This window comes from Carassius carassius, chromosome 29, assembly GCF_963082965.1.
Source record: "Carassius carassius chromosome 29, fCarCar2.1, whole genome shotgun sequence".
Lineage (NCBI taxonomy): Eukaryota > Metazoa > Chordata > Actinopteri > Cypriniformes > Cyprinidae > Carassius > Carassius carassius.
The window spans coordinates 23,011,841-23,031,861 of NC_081783.1; the positions used below are offsets into that span (position 1 = coordinate 23,011,841).

The following is a 20,021-nucleotide window of genomic DNA, read 5'->3' on the forward strand; positions in this document are numbered from 1 at the left end:
AGGTATAATTAAAAATCTATTTATATGTATCATATAAATGGTCAGTGAAAGGCAATGTCAACTTTCTGGAAATGCAATAAATATTTAATGAAACTTCAAAATTAATCAGACAAAGAAATGCATTAAAACAGAGTTGGACAAAATATGTGAGAAAATAATGTTATAGGTTAATTAAAATACAAAAGAAAATAAAAAAAATTGTGCATTGAATCAGTTTCAACTTACAGGGAATAAATGTGTATCGTGTTCGCAGAGAGAGAGAGAGAGAGAGTGAGAGAGAGAGAGAGAGAGAGAGAGAGAGAGAGAGAGCTTTTTCAGACCGATTATAACCAGAAAAGAGAGGGAGAGGGAGGAAGACAGATTAAACAGACTGAACACAACTGTTGTTTTAATCCCCTGAGCGGATAGATTTAGAGGAAAAAAACTACTGGTTTGGGGAAGAGCAGCCATATTGCATGGACCTTTGGTGGAATAACAAGACTAGAAATACGAGGACTTCAGGAGCGGACGCTACTTGTGACTCTCTCCTATTTATTATTTCTTTGTTTTGTTTTTAGATAGTGTTAACCAATAACTCGAAAGATGAAGGACCGACTGGAGCAACTAAAGGCGGTAAGTGTCAGCTTCTATTTCGCGACGGAGGCGAGCTCTTATTCACACAAGTGTATGGGAAAGACATTACGCAATGGAGTTGATCTTAAACCTCCTCTACAGATTCAGCGCTGTTAGACTGGGATTATAGTATGAAGAAGGGACATTGGGTAACTTTTGTACATTTTGTGGCTGTTGCTCAAAAGATAAATTATATAAAATATAGAAAGCGTCTGAAATGGATGTGGATGAGTGTCCAACAAGTGCTCACTAAAGGCAGCATAAGTCATGTTAGATGCGGTGTAGGGAGTGAATAGAGGAGAGTGGACAGTGCTGGACAGCTGAAGTGGTCACCTGACTCATGGAGGGGGTCACGGGCCTCTGGAGAGATGGGCTGAGAGAGATGAGGATGATCTTAAAATGGTTATTGAAATATAAACAAATAACAATACACAGAGTTTGCAATCCATTCCGTTGTCACGCTAACCAAAAACAATAATAATAAATAAATAAATGAATTAAATTAAATAAACCAACCATAGTTTTGTTTTTCGGGTTTTTGGACATTTACCTTGATGTTCGGACATGTATTTTGTTGTTGTTGTTTTTGCACAAATTCCATGGTTTTTTTGTTTGTTTTTTTATGTATATGCACCATAGTAACACAATTTTATTAATATGTACCATGTTTCTCAGACATATAATAATATACTACCATGTTTTATGTAGAGTATAACTTACCATGTTACTACTATGGTACTATATACTACTTTGTTTTTCAGATATATGCCCTAATGCTACCATGTTTTTTTTGTATACCATGTAACGAGGCAAAACTACCATGGTTTTTGGCCATGTTATCATGATGGTATTGCCATGTTTTTTTGTTTTTGTTTTTTTCACTTATAACCCAGTAGCCTACTACCACATTTGGGTCATGTATCTTTGTGCTGCATGTTTTTTTATATGTACCATGTTTTCAAGCATAAAACCCAATACTAGCACATTTGTCGGCATGTATCATGGTAATACCATGTTGTTTTGATTGTGTACCATGTTTATTTTAGACATATAACACTATACTTCCATTTTTTATTATATAACATGTTTTTCTTATAACCCAATACAACCACATTTGTGGGCATGTATCATGGTACGACCATGTTTTTTTTATTATGTACCATGTACCACTTATGACCCAATACTACATGAATCATTATTGTACTACCATGGTTTTTGATATATACAGTCTTTTTAGACATGTAACTCAATACTAGCTTGGCATTTGGGTATGCTTTTAACCTGCACACTGAATCCTGCCTTGGTGTGTCATATTTTCAGACATGTACCATGTTACTTCCATGTTTTATTGGGCATATACAATTTTTTTTTGTTTACATAATTTATGAAACAGAAGTTTTTTGGGCATGTATTCTGGCAGTATGATGTTTTTTTTGTTTTGATTTTTCAGGCAAATTGAAGTGTGCACTAAATGAATATAGTATATCAAAGTACTATGGTCTTACTGCCTGATGACATTACTGTAGAGTGTATGATATGATACTAGAGTACTACTGGCAGGGATTGGTAGGGCTGAGTTTATTCGGATGTTTTAGACGGGTGTCGGATCTTATGGGCAGGGTCAGAGGTGAGGATTTGTTTCTGTGGCGACTCTGCCTCAGTCAAATATTTCCTTTGTTGACTTTGTTACCTGAAGCTGCCGAGCAGGCAAGAGGAACTTGTGTGTGTGTGTTTATGGCTGAACCTTATTTACATTAGTCATAGTTGTGCTTCAATGCTGTTTTGCATACAGAAAATCTCACTCAGTTTTTTTTCCTGTATGCTCCTTTTAGTGGTTTAATCTTTAAATGTTTCTTTATTAAGGTATGATAATATCAGATTTTTACACGTTCTGGTGTTTGCAAAAAAAAATGATGTATATATATATATACATATCTATATATATATATATATATATTAGGGATGGGACGATAACCGGTTTTATTGATAACCGTGATAAAATGTGCTGAAGGTTAGTAATATCGTTTAAAAATGAATTATCATTAAAACCGTGTTTGATTATCGCGGTTTTAATAACTCACTATTAAATCATGTCCAGCCAGCAACAGTCTGACGCAAGCGCAGCGCACAATGTTTTTTTTGTTTTTTTTTCGAGAAGGAATGGCGAAAGTCAGTGACTTTTCTATGCTTTTCTATGCTTCTACACTTTTCATTGTAAGGAAGGAAATGCCACAGAATTTAATCTTTCTTTAAATTAAGTGCATAGAGTTGCTTGTTTTATTAGTTGTTTGTTGATTATTAAATATAAAACTTGCTGAAATGTTTTCAGTGTGAGCATCAACTATTTTTGAACACTTTCATCTCGTTTCAACAAAACCGTGATAATATTGATAATCGTGATAATTTTAGTCACTATAATCGTGATATTAAATTTTCATACCGTCCCATCCCTACCTGGCCTCCACAGTCACCGGACCTGAACACAATCGAGATGGTTTAGGGGTGAGCTGGACCGCAGACAGAAGGCAAAAGGGCCAACAAGTGCTAAGCATCTCTCGGGGAACTCCTTCAAGACTGTTGGAAGACCATTTCAGGTGACTACCTCTTGAAGCTCATCAAGAGAATGCCAAGAGTGTGCAAAGCAGTAATCAAAGCAAAAGGTGGCTACTTTGAAGAACCTACAATATGACATATTTTCAGTTGTTTCACACTTTTTTGTTATGTATATAATTCCACATATAATTCCACATGTTAATTAATAGTTTTGATGCCTTCAGTGTGAATCTACAATTTTCATAATCATGAAAATAAAGAAAACTCTTTGAATGAGAAGGTGTGTCCAAACTTTTGGTCTGTACTAGTATATATATATATATATATTAGTACTGTCAAATGATTTATTGCAATTAATTACATCCAAAATAAAAGTTTACATAATATATGTATACAGTATATATTTATTATGTATATATAAATACACACACATGCATGTATATATATTTAAGAAAAGTATGCTCTTTTTTAAATATTGAATATTTTTATATATAATGAGTATGAGTATTTAAACTATATGTAAATATTATCAAAATATATGCTGTGTGTGTGTGTGTGTGTGTGTGTATATATTACCAACTTTATAGTCCACCAGGGCAAAACCTTAAGTCCAGTCACTTTAATATCACAAGTTGCATGATTTGGTCTTTCAGCAGGCCTGGAAGAGTTACTCTATGAAACAATGAAAGTGCATTTTGTAGGTTTAGGTGTTTGTTCAAATCTTTAACCTTAACTATGAGTAACAATATAAGTGATACTTGTCTTAGCAAAGAGCACTAAAATCAGTTGCTTGGGGCATGTCTGTGTGACCCCTTGCTGTAGGAAATCCTGCTGAGAGTTACAGATATTCCGCTCTAACCTCCTGAAACTTGGGTTTTTCTGTCTGTAATGTTTAACTTGGTGTGGCACTGTTCTCCTCTTCTTTGTGTGTATATAAGAGTGTTATAGGCATGGTATACACACACAAACACACACACTGGTGCTCTTCTTGGAGAACTAAAGGAACTGTGGGATATTAAACAGCTGAACACTGTGTGTGAGTGTATGTGTCCTTTCAGGTTCTCCAATAGCCCTTCTTCTGTTAGGTTAGCAGGGAAAACACACTGTATCGCACATAGACTTAACTCTTAAGGCACACTGTTAACTTGAACGCACTATACTTTAACCCAGTAAGACGCTTTCTCTCTCTCTCTTTTTTTCCCTCAGCAGGAAGTCTCTTGTAGGCTTATCTCTTTACCTCAATTCACAGCTTTTCCAGCACACTGCATTTGTGTGTGTGTTTGTGTGTGTGTGAGAGAGTGAGTGAGTGTCTATGACCTTCACAGAACCCCGTTGGTTTGGCAACACATTGTTAGTACTACAAATAAACTTGAAAAGAGAGCTGATGGCTTTGTCAGCACATTGGGTAAAATTACATTTTGTCACAGGAATAGTTCAGCTGAAATTCTTAAGTACAATCTCAGTAAGTGCTTGTTTTCATAATGTTTCATTATGTTAGATCTTAGTTCATGGTTTTTTACAAAAATGTGCTATGGTAAATAACCATCTGCCACCAAGTTATCCACCAGGCATTCACAGAGCCCTACACCCGACATGCATGGAAAAAATACATTAAAAAATATTTATTTAATTAACAAAACAAGGGAATTAATGAGGCTATTGATTTGTGGACATAATTTAACTAAAACGTAGGAACTAATTCATAAAATGAGGGAACAAATTCATAATTTGTGACCAGAATCAATATACATTTGTCCTGTGGGCTGTATAGAAAAAACATTGCTTGGATTCATACGTCACCCAGCAACATGCAATGCAAAATACAATGAATCTAATGTTATTTTCAATAGTAAATAATTTTTTTAATTATTTCATAATGTTTCCTGAGGTGTATTTATAATCATAGTTTCTGTTTTCATCAAAAACTGTCATATTTATTTATTAATGTTAATGTTCTACCCTGATTTCAGCCCTCTGATAGGAAAGGGCATGTTTGCGGTGGGACGCCAATCTAAACAGCTGCTGCTATGATTGGCTAACATCTTTGCATATGAAATGAACATTACAGGTGGAGCTCTCTAGAAAACATTTACTGTGTTTTCCTGCAGCAGCCGCTAAGATTAACTGATTGTGAGAAGTGTTGATTACAGCATTATTTTTAGAACGACTCCTGCTGCATCAAACATAGGCTACTGACACACAAATCACAATGACCTCCTTATTGCAGCACAATTTCTGCAGTCTCATCCATAGAAACATCATCACTTTCCTCATAGCTTACTTAATGTAAATAACTGACTGTCTGCAGTGTAAACTGTGTCATTGATCATGATGGTAGTCTGTGAAAATGCAGAAATCAGGTGAACTTGAATTGACTGCTACAGTTTCGATCGCTTGCTGCATGTAAAGTAATCACAGAGCAGATTTAGATTCGCATAAGACTTAGCATAAGTCTTTAGACTACATATTACATAAATCACAAGTTATGATGCTGATGAAATGCAGTTTCAGATTTTTTGATTATGTTTCTTGTTTTTTTTTTGTACCAAAAAGGCCTTTCTTACCTAACAGCAGAGAGTATCACTCTTGTGATAGATTATCAGCATTTCCTCAGAAAATGTAAAAGTATAGTTTTTACAATAATCTAGCATTTCTACAATAAAACTTTGGTAACTTGGTTGTAGCCATCTATTGTGTTGGGGAGTAACTAGTTACATGCAACAGAATTACGTAATTTAATTACAAAATAAATGTAACCACAATTAAATTAGAGTTACTTATGAAAATGTTAACGATTACAAAGGGATACATCTGATTTTCTTCTCACACACATACATATTTAATTGACTTTCATAAATGGCATTGACTGCTCTAAAATATGAGACACCAATGTTACAGGAGTTTAGTACACAGAATAGGACGTGTTATTAAGTGTTTTATTTCCTATTTGGGTTTATGTATGTGCTTTACAATTAAGAGTCAGAAAGAGTTTATGTTTTTGAAAGAAGTCTCTTATGCTCACCAAGGCTGTTTATTTAATATAAATACAGTAAAACAGTAATATTGTTAAATATTAGTGCAATTTTATGTTTTATTATTTAACTGTTTTCTATTTGAATGTCTTTTAAAATGTCATTCTAAAAAATTTATTTTGTAATATTCTAAAATGTAATTTCTGTGATGGTAAATCTGAATTTGCAGCATCGTTGCTTCAGTCTTCAATGTCACATGATCCTTCAGAAATCATTCTAATATGCTGGTTTGCTGCTCAAGAAACATTTCTGATTATTTCTAACTTGAAAACAGGTATGCTGCTTCATATTTGTGTAAAAACCGTGATACATTTCTTAATATTCTTTGATGATGGATAGTTGAAAAACAAAAAAGCATGCAGAAGCATATGTGACGGTAACTAAATATAACTGGTAATTTGGCAGAAACCGTGGTTACCATGGAGTGTTTCTGAAAGTGTAATTTGAGCCTTCAGAAATGCTGAATGAGTCTTAGTGTTCAGGGTTTCACAGTGTGTGTGTGTGTGTGTGTGTGTGTGTGTGTGTGTGTGTGTGTGTGTGTGTGTGTGTGTGTGTGTGTGTGTGTGTGTGTGTGTGTGTGTGTGTGTGTGTGTGTGTGTGTGTGTGTGTGTGTTTGGCTCCTCTGTGGTGGAGTGATGGAGCCACAAGTTTGATGACTGCAGAGAAATCCTTGAGTGGTGTCATAAAGAAGGTGTGATTTCACTCGGACTTCAAACCTCGTGTCTTCTGACTCGCATTTAAGTTACAATGCTATCACACGCCAATCTCTGTTCCCTGACAGCATCAGTGTGTTAAATTGCTGATATGTCATTTCACAGTTAAGGTATTATTCAGTGGAAAACAGTACTGGTCTCCACATGCTCTTCATAAAACATCACAAGTCACACTTGAATGTGCTTGGCATATAAAAGTGCAGTGCAAGACACACCGGCTGTTGTTTCATTTCTAAAGTCCACACAAAATCATTATTTACCCTATTCATGAATGAACTTCATTATACTTCAGCCGAGTTTTATATTAAAGCAGACTTTACATGCAATAAAATCTAGGTTTGCTAATCCAACAGTCCTTCTGTTGATTCACAGCAGTTTACAATGTGCCTCGTCAGCAGAGGCCTGTAACACCGGATGTTCATGTGATGATCAATGTAAGAACCATGTTCTCAAAGTGCATTTTAATAACAAAACCCATTAACTAAACATAAAAGAACCAACATCTAAAGAGAACTAGACTATAAACTTGTGACTTTACAAGAGGTGAACAATATATTGATGAGGAATATGCCATTCGTTGATAACATATTCAGTTATTATTAATACAAGTACAAAATGCATCAGTGACCATGTACAGCATGACCTGGAAATATCCCTTGTTTTAAACATATTGGTTTGTCTTTTCACTTTGTGAGGATTTATTTAGGATCCATGTACATGGCTGTGCTTTGGGTTGTTTTAATCAGATCATCTAATGTAAGTAAAATATGGCTTTTTATGCCAAATTCTGTTCATGTTTAAGTAAGCAATAAGCAAAATAATAATAAAAAAAACTGGCTTAAGTGTTTTTTGCTTTCCATCTGTGCTACTTTTTAAAATTGTGCCTTTATTATCTACTAGGGAACATTTCACATTTTAAGTTGAAAAATAGAGAACACCAGACCTGTCCATTCTGATACATTTTGTTGTGCTTCATTCAGTGGTTTTTAAATACAAGAACATGTCTTGTGTGAACACCCTTGTGCGTTTTTACTCATGGATGTTGCTGTAGTTGAATGTGTGAATCAGCATTGTTTATACTAACTGAAATTTTATGTTGATTGAAATTGTCACGATCGGTGTTACAAAGAACCACGGGAGAGATCCAAGTGCAGGTATGTGACTTTATTAAAGGGCAAATCCAAAGGGTAAACAGTCCAGGCAGGGTCAAAACCAGAGAATCCAAACATAAACCAAAACAGATAAGAACACACAGCAAGGGCAAGACAACAGGTTTAACATGAACATTAAACAAGGACTCCGTGACACAGACTCAGACAGACCGGGTATAAATACCCAAAAGGATAATGGGGAAACAGGAGACAGGTGGGGAACAATCAATTAACTCAAACAAGGAGGAAGGTGACCAAATAAGGGAACAGGAAGTGGTAAGGTGACAGACACCGTGGAAAAGGAGGACACCTAGTGGAAACCCAGGAAACACAACCCAGACACTGTGACAGAAATTAAGCTGAAATTTTTTAAAATACTGTATGTATATTAAATGAAAACCTTACATTTTAAAAGCTGGAATTAAAATTATAATGTTCCCTAAAATAGGTTTAAGTACTTACATTGTTTTAAGTGAAATAAAAACAAATTAAACTCAATAGAAGTGTTAAAAAACACACACAAAGAAAAGATAAATGCACCAAACAAGATTACTAAAACAGGGAAAGAAAAAGAAAGTTAAAACGCTCCGGTTACTGACGTAACCTCGGTTCCCTAAGATAAGGGAACAAGCGTTGCTTGGGACACTAAGGGGAAAACTCATGTTTTACTCTGCACTAAAGCCTGATTTGTTCATGTGTTTGTGGCTTCACGAACCAATGGCGACAGTCATCGATTTGCATGCAGCTTATAGCGCGGCAAGTAAGCCAACGCTCGTTGGCAAATGTGGACAGCGACGACCAGTTGGTGGCCGCACAGATCTCACCAGTAGAAATTCCGCTGGACCATGCCCAGGAGGAGGCCATCACTCTTGTGAAATGGGCCCCCACACCTATAGGGCACTGCAAGCCTTTTATTGCATCAATGATCCAGCGAGAAAGTTTTATTGCTGGCAGTCCTTTATGGCACCCTCCAAAGCAAACAAAAAGTTGGTCTGGCTGTCTAAACAGACTACAGTGCTCTAGGTATACTCTCAGAGTCTTTACTTGGCAGAGCATGTTCGTACCCTGCTCACCATCTGTAATGGGGAGCGTCAGTTGGGAGATCACCTGAGCTATGAACGGAGTTGAGAGCACTTTAGAAACATAACCATATCTTGGTTTTAGTATGACTTTATAGTCATTAGGCCCAAACAAAAAAAATTAGGCGCTTATTGACAGTGCTTGCAATTCACCCACTCGCTTAACCGATGCCAAGGCAAGGAGGAGGACCATTTTAAGCAATAAGGGGCACAAATCGACCAAACTGAGCAGCTCGAAGGGGGGCACTCTCAGGGCCTGCAGGACTATAGACAAGTCCCAAGACAGCACAGTCTGAAGGCCAGGACACACCAAGCCAACTTTTATTCATAAATCATCCGCCCGGAGCTGCTTCCATGTACAACAGTGAGCGCAAGCTAGATTAAATTTATTATTATGTTTTAAATATGGTTATTTTTCTCACAAAAATGCAGTTCACTACAGGAGGACTTTGTTCACCCCCTGGAGCTGTGTGAGACACTTTTTTATTAAGGATGAGTGCTTTTTATTTACCTTTTTTTGGACTGATTCACTGCAACACCCACTGAGTGGCATTAAACCGCTTGAAAGATAGAAGACAATTTTTAATATAACTCTGACTGGATTTGTCTGAAAGAAGAAAGTCATATGTACCTAGGATGACTTGAGGGTGAGTAATTTATGGGCTAATTTTCATTTTTAGGTGAACAAAAATGTCCTTTTTGCCAATTGATTGGCTAGCTTAGAGAGAATGGTTTGCTGCATGCAGAACACCAGTTAAGGAAGACTGACCATTTTAGGTTGTAATGTCGTCTTGTACACGGTGGGAGCTGATTAAAGGATCACTTCACCCATTTGCATTTAGCTTTGTATTGTTAGAAACCCAGTCATATATTATAATGATCATGGATTTTTCCTTTGTTTTTCCCTGAGATGGGAGAAATAAGGATTTAAGTGTTTTACTTCCTGCTTATTATGACGTAAAAATCGTCATTTTGCGTCATAATAAGCAGGAAGTCAAAATTCATTGAAAAGTGTAGAGACTACAGACACTAGCTTATTATTATTCCAGGGGATGGGACCCACTCACCCTACAGGCCTATTACAGATCAGTGGGTGGGACTAAACTTACAGAAACGAAAATGAAAATCCGCCATCTTGTTTGGAAGCTATGTAGCTAAGCTAACAAGCGCTTATGGAGTCAGATTTACGAGAATGGCTGGAGGAACAACTCATGATATGGAAGAAGAGGATTTTCAAAGTCTGTTGCTCGAAAAAGATGTTCGTGGCTATCTATACGAGCCACAATATAGCGCAGAGCAGCTGAGGCTGATGGAGGAACAGGAGGCGGCGGCGGCTGCAGCCGAGGCCGGAGACCTGCCTGTCGCGTCCGATGAGCCCGGGCGTGCTCGAGCTGGTGCGGACTGGTGGTGCCTGTGCTCTTGCTGTGCGCCTACGGACACGGAGCTCGAGTCCGTCTGCTGCAAGAATTTGAAATATGCCAATTTCTCCTCGAAGAAATGTCTGAGGCAGACAAGGACACGGATGTTTGCGTTGTGAACCATCCTAGTTTCGCCCCGCATATGGACAGAGGCGTCCTGGAGACATATTTCAGAATTCCGAAGGTAAACTGGAAACGCCAGCTGAAGCCTGCAGGGACAAATGGACGTCTAACTGTAAAATAAGTGTTTCAATTTTAATTAGTATTCATTTCGTGAAATGTACACAATTTCTTCAAGCATTATTATCACGAAATGATTCCCGGTTAATAAGTTACGTAACGTCAACTGTAAACTGTTTGTGCAGTACCTTTTTTAATGCACAAAAAGCTTACTGTGGCATTGTTTACTACTGTGGCACGTAAATACCATACATCGCTAACTGTGTCCTCAATGTCTTGTAGACAATATCGCCTAACAGCCTAACAGCGGTGTTCTGGATTAGTGGGAGTGGCTTGTGGAGCTGTGCAAATGTGTTGCATTGTGGGATTTGGGGTTTCCATACAAATGAGACCTAAAGTTACTTTCTGTAATAACTCGGTCAAAAAGGCACCAAATTCGAAAGTTTTAATAGATTTCGACTACATATATGACCCACTTTCAATGAAGATCAATGTTCCCACGGGTGAAATGCTCCTTTAAGGTCCCATTGCAGCACCACATATGAAGATACCACAGCTCTGGCCAGGGATGCCAAATCATGCCTTTCACCTGCGAGATAAGGTTTCTCCTGCACTAGCTGCACTAGCTTTGGGAAGCAGGCCTCTAGGAGAAGAGAGCACTTAGTCTCCCTGACCGGCCTGACAGCCTGAGGAATCAGGGTGGTCGGGGGAAACACTTATAGGTGAGCACTGAGCCAGTCATGGTCCAGAAGTATGTTGGGTAGTGAGAGATGTGTTCTGAGGCAAAGAGGTCGACCTCTGCCCTCCCGAAGACTGAACAGATTTCTTGAACCATTTGAGGGTGTAGCACCTATGAGGCTACCTTGCCTCTGGACCTTTCTACCTTGCCTCCGTTCAATCTGCCCAGCACATGAACCGCCCTTAATGAAAGGAGTTATTTCTGTGACCAAAAAAGAAGCCATCCTGTAAAGAGTGTGTGATCTGAGACCATCTTGGTGATTGATGTAAGCCACCAACTTCATGCTGTCCGACCGGACCAAGACGTTGTGGACTTTTAAATGTGGAAGGAAGGTTTTCAGGGCTAAAATATAAAGCTAACATTTCTAGGCAGTTGATATGTAGCCAAACTCCGGAATGCCCTCCAACAGGGCGACCCAACCCGTTTTTCATGTGTCTGTTGTGACTACCTTCCTTCTGCAATTTAGGCCTAATCTCGTTCCTGTTTGGAACAGGCGAGACGTCATCCAGGGGGCCACATCCTTGATCCAGTGGTGGTCTACCCTGACAGGAAACCACCCCACATGCAAAGCATAGGTTGGAACGTGGGCTTTGAGACAAAACTGAAGGGAATGAGAAGCAGGCCCAGAGGAATTAAAGAGGTTGTGCCCACAATAAGGCCAAGCAACCTCTGAAAAACCTTCAGGTGGCGTGTTGTCCCCAGTTTGAGAGACGCCACCAATCGCTGAATAGTCAGGGATTGTTACAGGGTAATCCATGCCCACATTGGGGCGGAGTCTAAAAATTTTCCCCAAAAGACAGCCCGCTGTCTGGGCAACAGCTGACTCTTGTGCGGGTTGATAATCAACAAGAGATGCTCTAAGTGGCTGAGTAAAAGCTCTCTGTAAGCAGCTAACTCACGTCCTGACCTGGCTAAAACCAGCCAATTGTCGAGGTAGTTAAAAAAATTGATTCCCATCTGTCTCAGAGGGGAAAGAGTCACATCTATGCACTTTGTGAAAGTGCATGAGGCCAGAGACTGTCCAAACAGAAGGACTGTATATTGATAGCCCACTCCCTCAAACATAAATCTCAGGAATGGTCTGTGATGAGGGGCTATGTTGGTTAAGTATGCATCTTTCAGACCCACTGTCAAAAAACAGTCCTCGGGGCAAATATGCGTGAGGTTCTTGTTGATAGTTAACATCTTGAATGACCAGTACATAAGCGAGTTGTTCAGATGTCTGAGATCCAGGATGGGTCTGAGCCCGCCAACTCTCCTTGGAAAGAGGAAGTAGCGGCTGAAAAAGCCTGACTCGCTGACTCCACAGCTCCTTTTACTTTTACGCACTGCACTCCATCCAAGTATCATCAACATATTGCGTCACACTTCACAGCCTCTGTTTGTGGACAGTTCCTATCCTATTTAGGCCGGCTCTGCTTACTGCATTTATGGTAATAATAGAAAATATACATAAAATTTAAAGCACTTTTTATGTTTTATGTTTCAGACATGCGATCATGATGATGAAGATGTTGAGATCGCCGTGGACAACCCTGCCTTTATGGATGAGTTCTTTTCCCAGGCATGTCCTTCTGTGTGTTTTACAGTGTGTGTTTACGAAAACACTTTTGATGTACTTAATTCTGAATGGGTGCCACTGTGTTGTTTGTGCATTTTAAAGGACGTTTATTTGCTTGTTTCAGATTGAAGACATCAGGCACAGCATTGATAAGATCGACGAGAATGTGGCCGAAGTGAAGAAACTTTACTCAGTTATTCTTTCTGCACCAACATCTGACCAGAGTAAGGGACGTTCACATGTGCACTCATTGTGTGATTTTTGACCAGTTCAGCATTGTTTTCCACTGTCTTGTAGAACAGGTGAAATAGACTCTGAGGTCTATTGTTATATAACAACTTCTATGTAGTAGGGCTGCACGATATTGGGAAAAAATGACATTGCGATATTTTATTTTTCTGCGATATATATTGCGATATGAAATCAAATCTAATTTTTTCTTTCAAACAAAAATGGGGTGAGCACACTTACATTCTCATTTTAAATGATTTAAACATCGACACCATCGTGTAAATTGATTAATATGTGCGAGGGAGAGAGAGCAAGACAGCGCTCGTGTTGTTTGAAGACGGTCTCTCTCTCTCTCTCACGCTCTCTCTAGCGCGTGCGCTCTCTCTCTCGCGCGCACGCTCTCTCTCTCTGCCCTGTTAAACTGACAGGACTCAAAAACACATGCAAATGATAAACTTTCACTCTATGATGGTTACGCTGTGCAATTAATCCGCGAATCACATTCGTCAAGGGCCGGGGAGCAGCTGGCCCATACAGTTAATGAATAACGGATCAACTATGACAGCCTACATCGCACATCCTGCTATGTGACTATCGTGGATTCGTACATCGCGATATCGATGCTTAAACGACACATCGTGCAGCCCTACTATGTAGTGTTAATGCATTTGTGAAACACAAAGTTCACAAAGTAATTAGTATTAGTTCATGCAATTATCATGAACTAACAACAATATTTTTACTGTGTGTGTGTAGAACAGCACATCTGTTAAAAACTGTAAAAATGTTACAATAAAAACCTGTTAATTGGTTAACTGTTACCTTATACAGTGAAAAACGGACATTGGTTTAACATAGCATTATATGTAATTTTACTGTAAAATTGTCACGTTTTAGCAAGTTCCAAAGATGAAGAAGAGGCAAAAGTTACAAAACGAAGCTCATTTTAATGAGCAAAGTCAAAACGTATAACAGTGTGTACAAAACACCAACCAACAATGAACAGAAATCTAAGAGGAACTTAAATACACAGTGATGATGAGCCAAAAATAACAAACTGTGTTTGATTAATGAGTGTGATGAATGGCAAGAAGCTAGAAAAGGAAACAGGAAGGTGACAAGAAGTTGATGAGAAAAACTAAAAGCCATGAAAATGAAACTATCTAAACATAGGGTACAATGGGGCTAAAGATGCCCTTATCTTCTAAACAACTAGATGGCACAAAAACATGGCGTAGCTACTTCCAAAACATTTGGAACAGCTTTTCAAGATGCACGTGTATATTTGGCAGATTCGATCGTGGGCAGCAGCGCAAAGTTCATTCTCTTCCTACTCGGTCTAATATTTTATGTTTTTAAACTGTTGTAGATTTACATTTAAATTTAGTAATTTAGCAGAAGCTTTTATCCAAAGCGACTTACAAATGAGGACAATGGAAGCAATCAAAAACAACAAAAGAGCAATGATATACAAGTTCTATAACAAGTCTTAATTAGCTTAAACGCAGTACACATAGCAAGGGCTTTTAGATAATATAATAAATAAAAAGAAAACAGATAGAATAGAAAAACAATAGATTAGCTAGTGTTATAGGTCTTTTTTTAAGAAAATAATTAGAATAGTGAGTGCTATAAAGTTAGAGGGTCAAATAAAGATGGAAGAGATGTTTTAAGCCGATTCTTGAAGATGGCTAAGGACTCAGCTGTTCGGATTGAGTTGGGGAGGTCATTCCAGCAGTAGGGAACATTTAATTTAAAAGTCCGTAAAATTGACTTTGTGTTTCTTCGGGATGGCACAATCAAGCGACGTTCACTTGCAGAACGCAAGCTTCTAGAGGGCACATAAGTCTGACGTAATAAATTTAGGTAAAGGGGTGCAGAGCCAGTGGTGGTTTTGTAGGCAAATATTAATGCCTTAATTTTATGCAAGCAGCTACTGGTAGCCAGTGCAAATTGCTAAAAAGAGTTGTGACATGTTTTCTTTTCAGCTCATTAAAAATGTATCTTGCTGCCGCGTTCTTGATTAATTGTAAAGGTTTGATAGAACTGGCTGGAAGACCTGCCAAGAGAGCAATGCAATAGTCCAGCCTGGACAGAACAAGAACTTGAACAAGGAGTTGTGCAGCATGTTCCGAAAGAAAGGGCCTTGTCTTCTTGATGTTGAATAAAGCAAATCTGCAGGACCAGACAGTTTTTGTAGGAGTTATGGTTGATGTGCTTAAATTGATGGTGAAATTGTGATGAAACGATGGGTTTGCTGGTACCACAAGCAATTCTGTCTTGGCAAGTTTGAGTTGAAGGTGATCCTTCATCCAGCAAGAAATGTCTGTTAGACAAGCTGAGATGCGAGCAGCTACCGTCGGATCATCAGAATGGAATGAGAGGTTGAGTGTCATTAGCATAGTAGTGGTATGAACAGCCATGTTTCTGAATGACAGAAGAACCTAATGATGCCATGTAGACAGAGAAGAGAAGTGGTCCAAGAACAGAGCCCTGAGGCACCCCAGTAGTTAGATGTTGCGACTTGGACACCTCACCTCTCCAAGATACTTTGAAGGACCTGTCTGATAGGTAAGACTCAAACCACTGGAGTGCGGATCCTGAGATGCCCTTTGCCAGTAGGTTCAACAGGGAGACCTGGTGGTTAACCGTGTCAAAAGCAGTGGACAGATCAAGCAAGATAAGTATTGAAGATTTGGATTCCGCTCTTGCCAGTCTTAGTGCTTCAACAACTGAGAGCAAGGCAGTCTCAGTTAAATGTCCACTTCTGAAGCCAGATTGGTTGCTGTCAAGGAGGTTGTTCTGTGTGAGAAAGGCAGAGACTTGGTTGAACACAGCTCGTTCAAGTGTTTTTGCAATGAAAGGAAGAAGGGAAACTGGTCTGAAGTTCTCTAAAAGAGATGGGTTGAGGGTGGGTTTCTTAGGTAGTGGAGTTATACGAGCCTGTCTAAATGTTGAGGGAAAAACACCAGTGTGGAAGGATATGTTAATGATGTGATTGAGTGCAGGTACAACTGCAGGAGATATGGCTTGAAGGAGATGAGATGGAATAGGATCAAGGGGGCAAGTAGTAGGGTGATTAGAAAGGATGAGTTTGGAGACTTCTGCCTCAGAGAGTGAAGAGAAGGATGTGAATGAGTGTATGTTTGCTGGTAAGATGTGCTTGACCGATTGTATTGTGGAAAATTGTGCACTGATGTTTTTAATTTTATTAATGAAAAACGTGGCAAAGTCGTCAGGCGCGAGGAAAATGTTTTAAAAAGCATACAAGAGTTAGACAAATTGTTCATTTTGTTATGGTAGTATGTCCTTTTAGCAGTGGAGACATTAGCAGAGAGGTCAGCAGACTGTAAACTCGCAGACTAGACTATGTGGAAACACATAGTAAGAATTGGTTATAAAAACTAAAACAGAAGTGAAACAAGAGGGAAAAAGGATTAATCAAAACAATACTTATATCCCTTGCTGGTGTCTCTGCCCGGTGGATTCGCACGGTAGAGTCGATGGTCTTTACACTCTTCGGTCTTCACATGAGGAGGGCATAACCAGAGGGCTGCTGCGACCACTGCCGCGGTATGATAAACTTTTTTATACCCGTCAGACAAAACGGAAATTTAATTCAGCTGAACACACTTTACTGTTTATCATAACAAATGTCTAAGCAAGTGCACAACACTGACAACGCATGCGATAGAGTACGAGACTTGCGTAGATTTACATATCAAATAAGAATAGCTCAAATTAATGCATATATTTTGAGACAAAGGTCTTCTTAATGATTTTCAGTTTTGTTTAAGATAATTAAAGCCATATAATTTACAGTGAAAAACAATAAAAGGACATGGCAGCACTGATAGCCTTGTGGGCATCAGGCTGACATACAGTGCAGTTGTGCTACAGGCGTCCTGAGTTCAAATCCCGCCTTTGGACCTTCCCCGATCCCGCCCACTCTTCTCAATTCACTTCCTGTCATTACGCTGTCCTATGTAAATAAAGGCAAAACACAAAAAAATACATCTTGAATCAATAAAAGGACATGTCCGTGCATGACACTTCAAATATGATTTTTTTATATAAAAAAAATAATAGTTGAAATATTGTCATGTTGCCTGAAACATTGCCAAGTTCTAATGAAAAAATTATAGTTTTTAAAGTGTACATGTTCTAATATATTTTTAACATATCAAGCTGTATAAGTTAACATTAGATAAATTACAAAGAAATATGTATTAACGGAACAATTGATTAATTGTAAAAAAAAAAAATTTAAAAAACACAATACCTAATGCATTATTTAATGTTATCTAGATGGTATCAATGTAGTCAAAAGAGACCTAGGGCTGGGTATTGACACAGATTTGAGTTATGTACAAACATTTAATTTACACACAAACCAGGTTTTTATATAAATTTCCATATTAAACTCATGGCAGTATAGATAACCAAGACCTGGCTAACAGTTTAAGTAAAAATATAATGAATATTTAATATAGTGCATTTAGCAAAATGCTCCTTTCTAGTTGACTAAAGAGTTAACGATTTTGTTATTGTATGGCTTTCCTGAGGTAAGTGTTACAGGACATATTGTTTATTAACTGTTTTTATTGAAGTCAATTAAATGAGACCTGATACATTATAGTAAGTTGTACAATACTGACTTCTTTCAAAGAAAAATACAGAGCTTTTTGGAAACTTTTGAACGGTACTGTACATAAAACCTAACTCGCTTTAGTCTCCTAAACTTTGAAAGAACAACCTCCAAGCAATAAAACATTCCTCTGGGAATGTTTAACAATGACAAAACACACACAAACCAGCACTCAGTCTCCTTTTCATGTCTCCATTCTCCATATAACTGCTTAACATCTGTTTTCTTCTTTGTGAACAGAAACACAGGATGATTTGGAGGCACTTACTAATGATATCAAGAAAATGGCCAACAATGCTCGTAACAAACTAAAGAGTAAGTATATTCACATGCTTTCAGGCCTGCTAGTGTATTTGCACATATACTGCCCTGCTTTGTGGTTTTCTCATTAGGTAATAAAAATAGGCCACAGAAAACTAGGTTTGGCTTTTCAAACATTACTGACCCAGAATAATTTGAGTCATTTTTACCACATCCACCTTTAGAAAAGCAATGTTTACTCTCTTTCAGTGTTATTTTAGCATCAATTATATTTATATATATATATATATATATATATATATATGTGTGTGTGTGTGTGTGTGTGTGTGTGTGTGTTTAGTTACTGTAACTATACTAACCCTACCCTGTGTGTGTTTGTGCCTGTCTGTCTGTAAAGCCATCGAAAGGAATCTCGAGATGGAAGAAGTGGAAAGAGTATCGGCTGACATGAGAATACGCAAATCCCAGGTGAGTCAACATCCTTCTCACGTAACAAACACAAATACACACGCTCTATTAACTCTGCCCTCATGTTGCCCTGCCAGCATGCTGTACTTTCCAGGAAGTTTGTTGATGTGATGACCAAATACAATGAAGCTCAGTTGGACTTCAGAGAGAAAAGCAAAGGTCGCATTCAGAGACAATTAGAGATCAGTAAGTGGGGCCCAAACTTTCACTCCTCACTAAACAGCAGTGCATGAGACCGCTTTTATCAAACAGTTTACTGCGTACAACACATTTCATTTCTTTCAAGCTTGTGGTTGAACTAGTGCTGGGCGGTAAACCGGTTTATACCGAAAACCGGTGTATATTTTCGTTACGATGTTAATTTTGAATATACCGCCATACCGGTGTATTTAATTACTCAACGTTCGGAACGAACGTTATGCTGCGCCGCGGCCGCGCGACACTGTTTCAGACGGACCCTTTACAATGTTGCACTTCTAAGCAGCGACTGCGAGGCGTGGTGAGGGTACACCATAGACAGGGGTACTCACAGCAGTGCTCTGGTGTTACGTTATAACGCCTGTTCAAACAGTCGTATTAACGGATTCCAGCTGCACGAGGTGTCAAGGAGCGCTGCTCTGCAGCAGTGCAGCGATTGTTAACGTACTGAGTCTATTTTTGCTGTGCTGCAGGCGCTGAATTAAAGTAAAAGCGCATTGTTCGCGGGAAAAGTGAACATGGATTGACATGGAAACGCAGTCACATGGGTTTTTGGCTACGTTTAAAACAAGAAAAAGGGCACTTTTAGATAAACAAGGAAAACAATATATATGTTCACTTTTATGGAAGCAGAAAAACAAAGTTCATTAAGACCCGTGGGATTGCTTGTGATAAAGATTTAAATGCAAAATGCACGAGACTGTTTCTGTCTGTGGTGTTTTAATTTTAAATATTTTAACCAGAAAAGTAGGCTAATTATTGGGTTTAAATGTTTTGCCGCTTGCTTGAGCAGCTTATTATACAAACCTAGAAGTAAAATGCATGAATAATGCGTTTTTTATATTTATTGAGTTTAAACTAATGTATATATGAAAGATTGTTACTGTTCTGTGAAAAAAAACTTACGATGCTGAAAAAAAAAAAATTGTTTTTGTTTTGTTTTTTTACATGATATGAAATCAAAACAATGAACAAATGTTGTGTTTGTGGACTAAACCGACGCAGATCAGTAGCGGACTGCAAACACGTCCTTTGTGAAAGCACAATGAGTCCGTGCTTCGAACTGCATATGCACTGCAGGCAGATTATGCATATGTAATATCCATTTTATGCAAGTGCTGTCGGGCTAAAATTGTTGCCCAAGGCGGCAGCACAAGCAATTTGTTCCAGCACCTTA

The 20,021-nt window shown here is 38.3% G+C and overlaps 1 protein-coding gene across 9 annotated transcripts in view; it reads left to right on the forward strand.

Annotated features, from left to right (window-relative positions):
* The first annotated feature begins 268 nt into the window (after positions 1-268).
* Positions 269-20,021, forward strand: part of stx3b (syntaxin 3b) — a 31,420-nt gene continuing 11,667 nt past the window's right edge. For 3 of the 9 annotated variants that reach the window (XM_059516379.1, XM_059516380.1, XM_059516385.1), the window contains exons 1-6: positions 274-612; positions 12,967-13,041; positions 13,163-13,262; positions 18,158-18,232; positions 18,576-18,646; positions 18,724-18,832. In XM_059516379.1, the coding sequence (XP_059372362.1) occupies positions 583-612; positions 12,967-13,041; positions 13,163-13,262; positions 18,158-18,232; positions 18,576-18,646; positions 18,724-18,832 (460 nt within the window). In that variant the 5' untranslated portion in view covers positions 274-582. Of the gene's footprint in view, positions 613-12,966; positions 13,042-13,162; positions 13,263-18,157; positions 18,233-18,575; positions 18,647-18,723; positions 18,833-20,021 lie in introns of all 9 variants that reach the window. The other 6 variants (XM_059516386.1, XM_059516382.1, XR_009424569.1 and 3 more) reach the window with 4 other exon arrangements.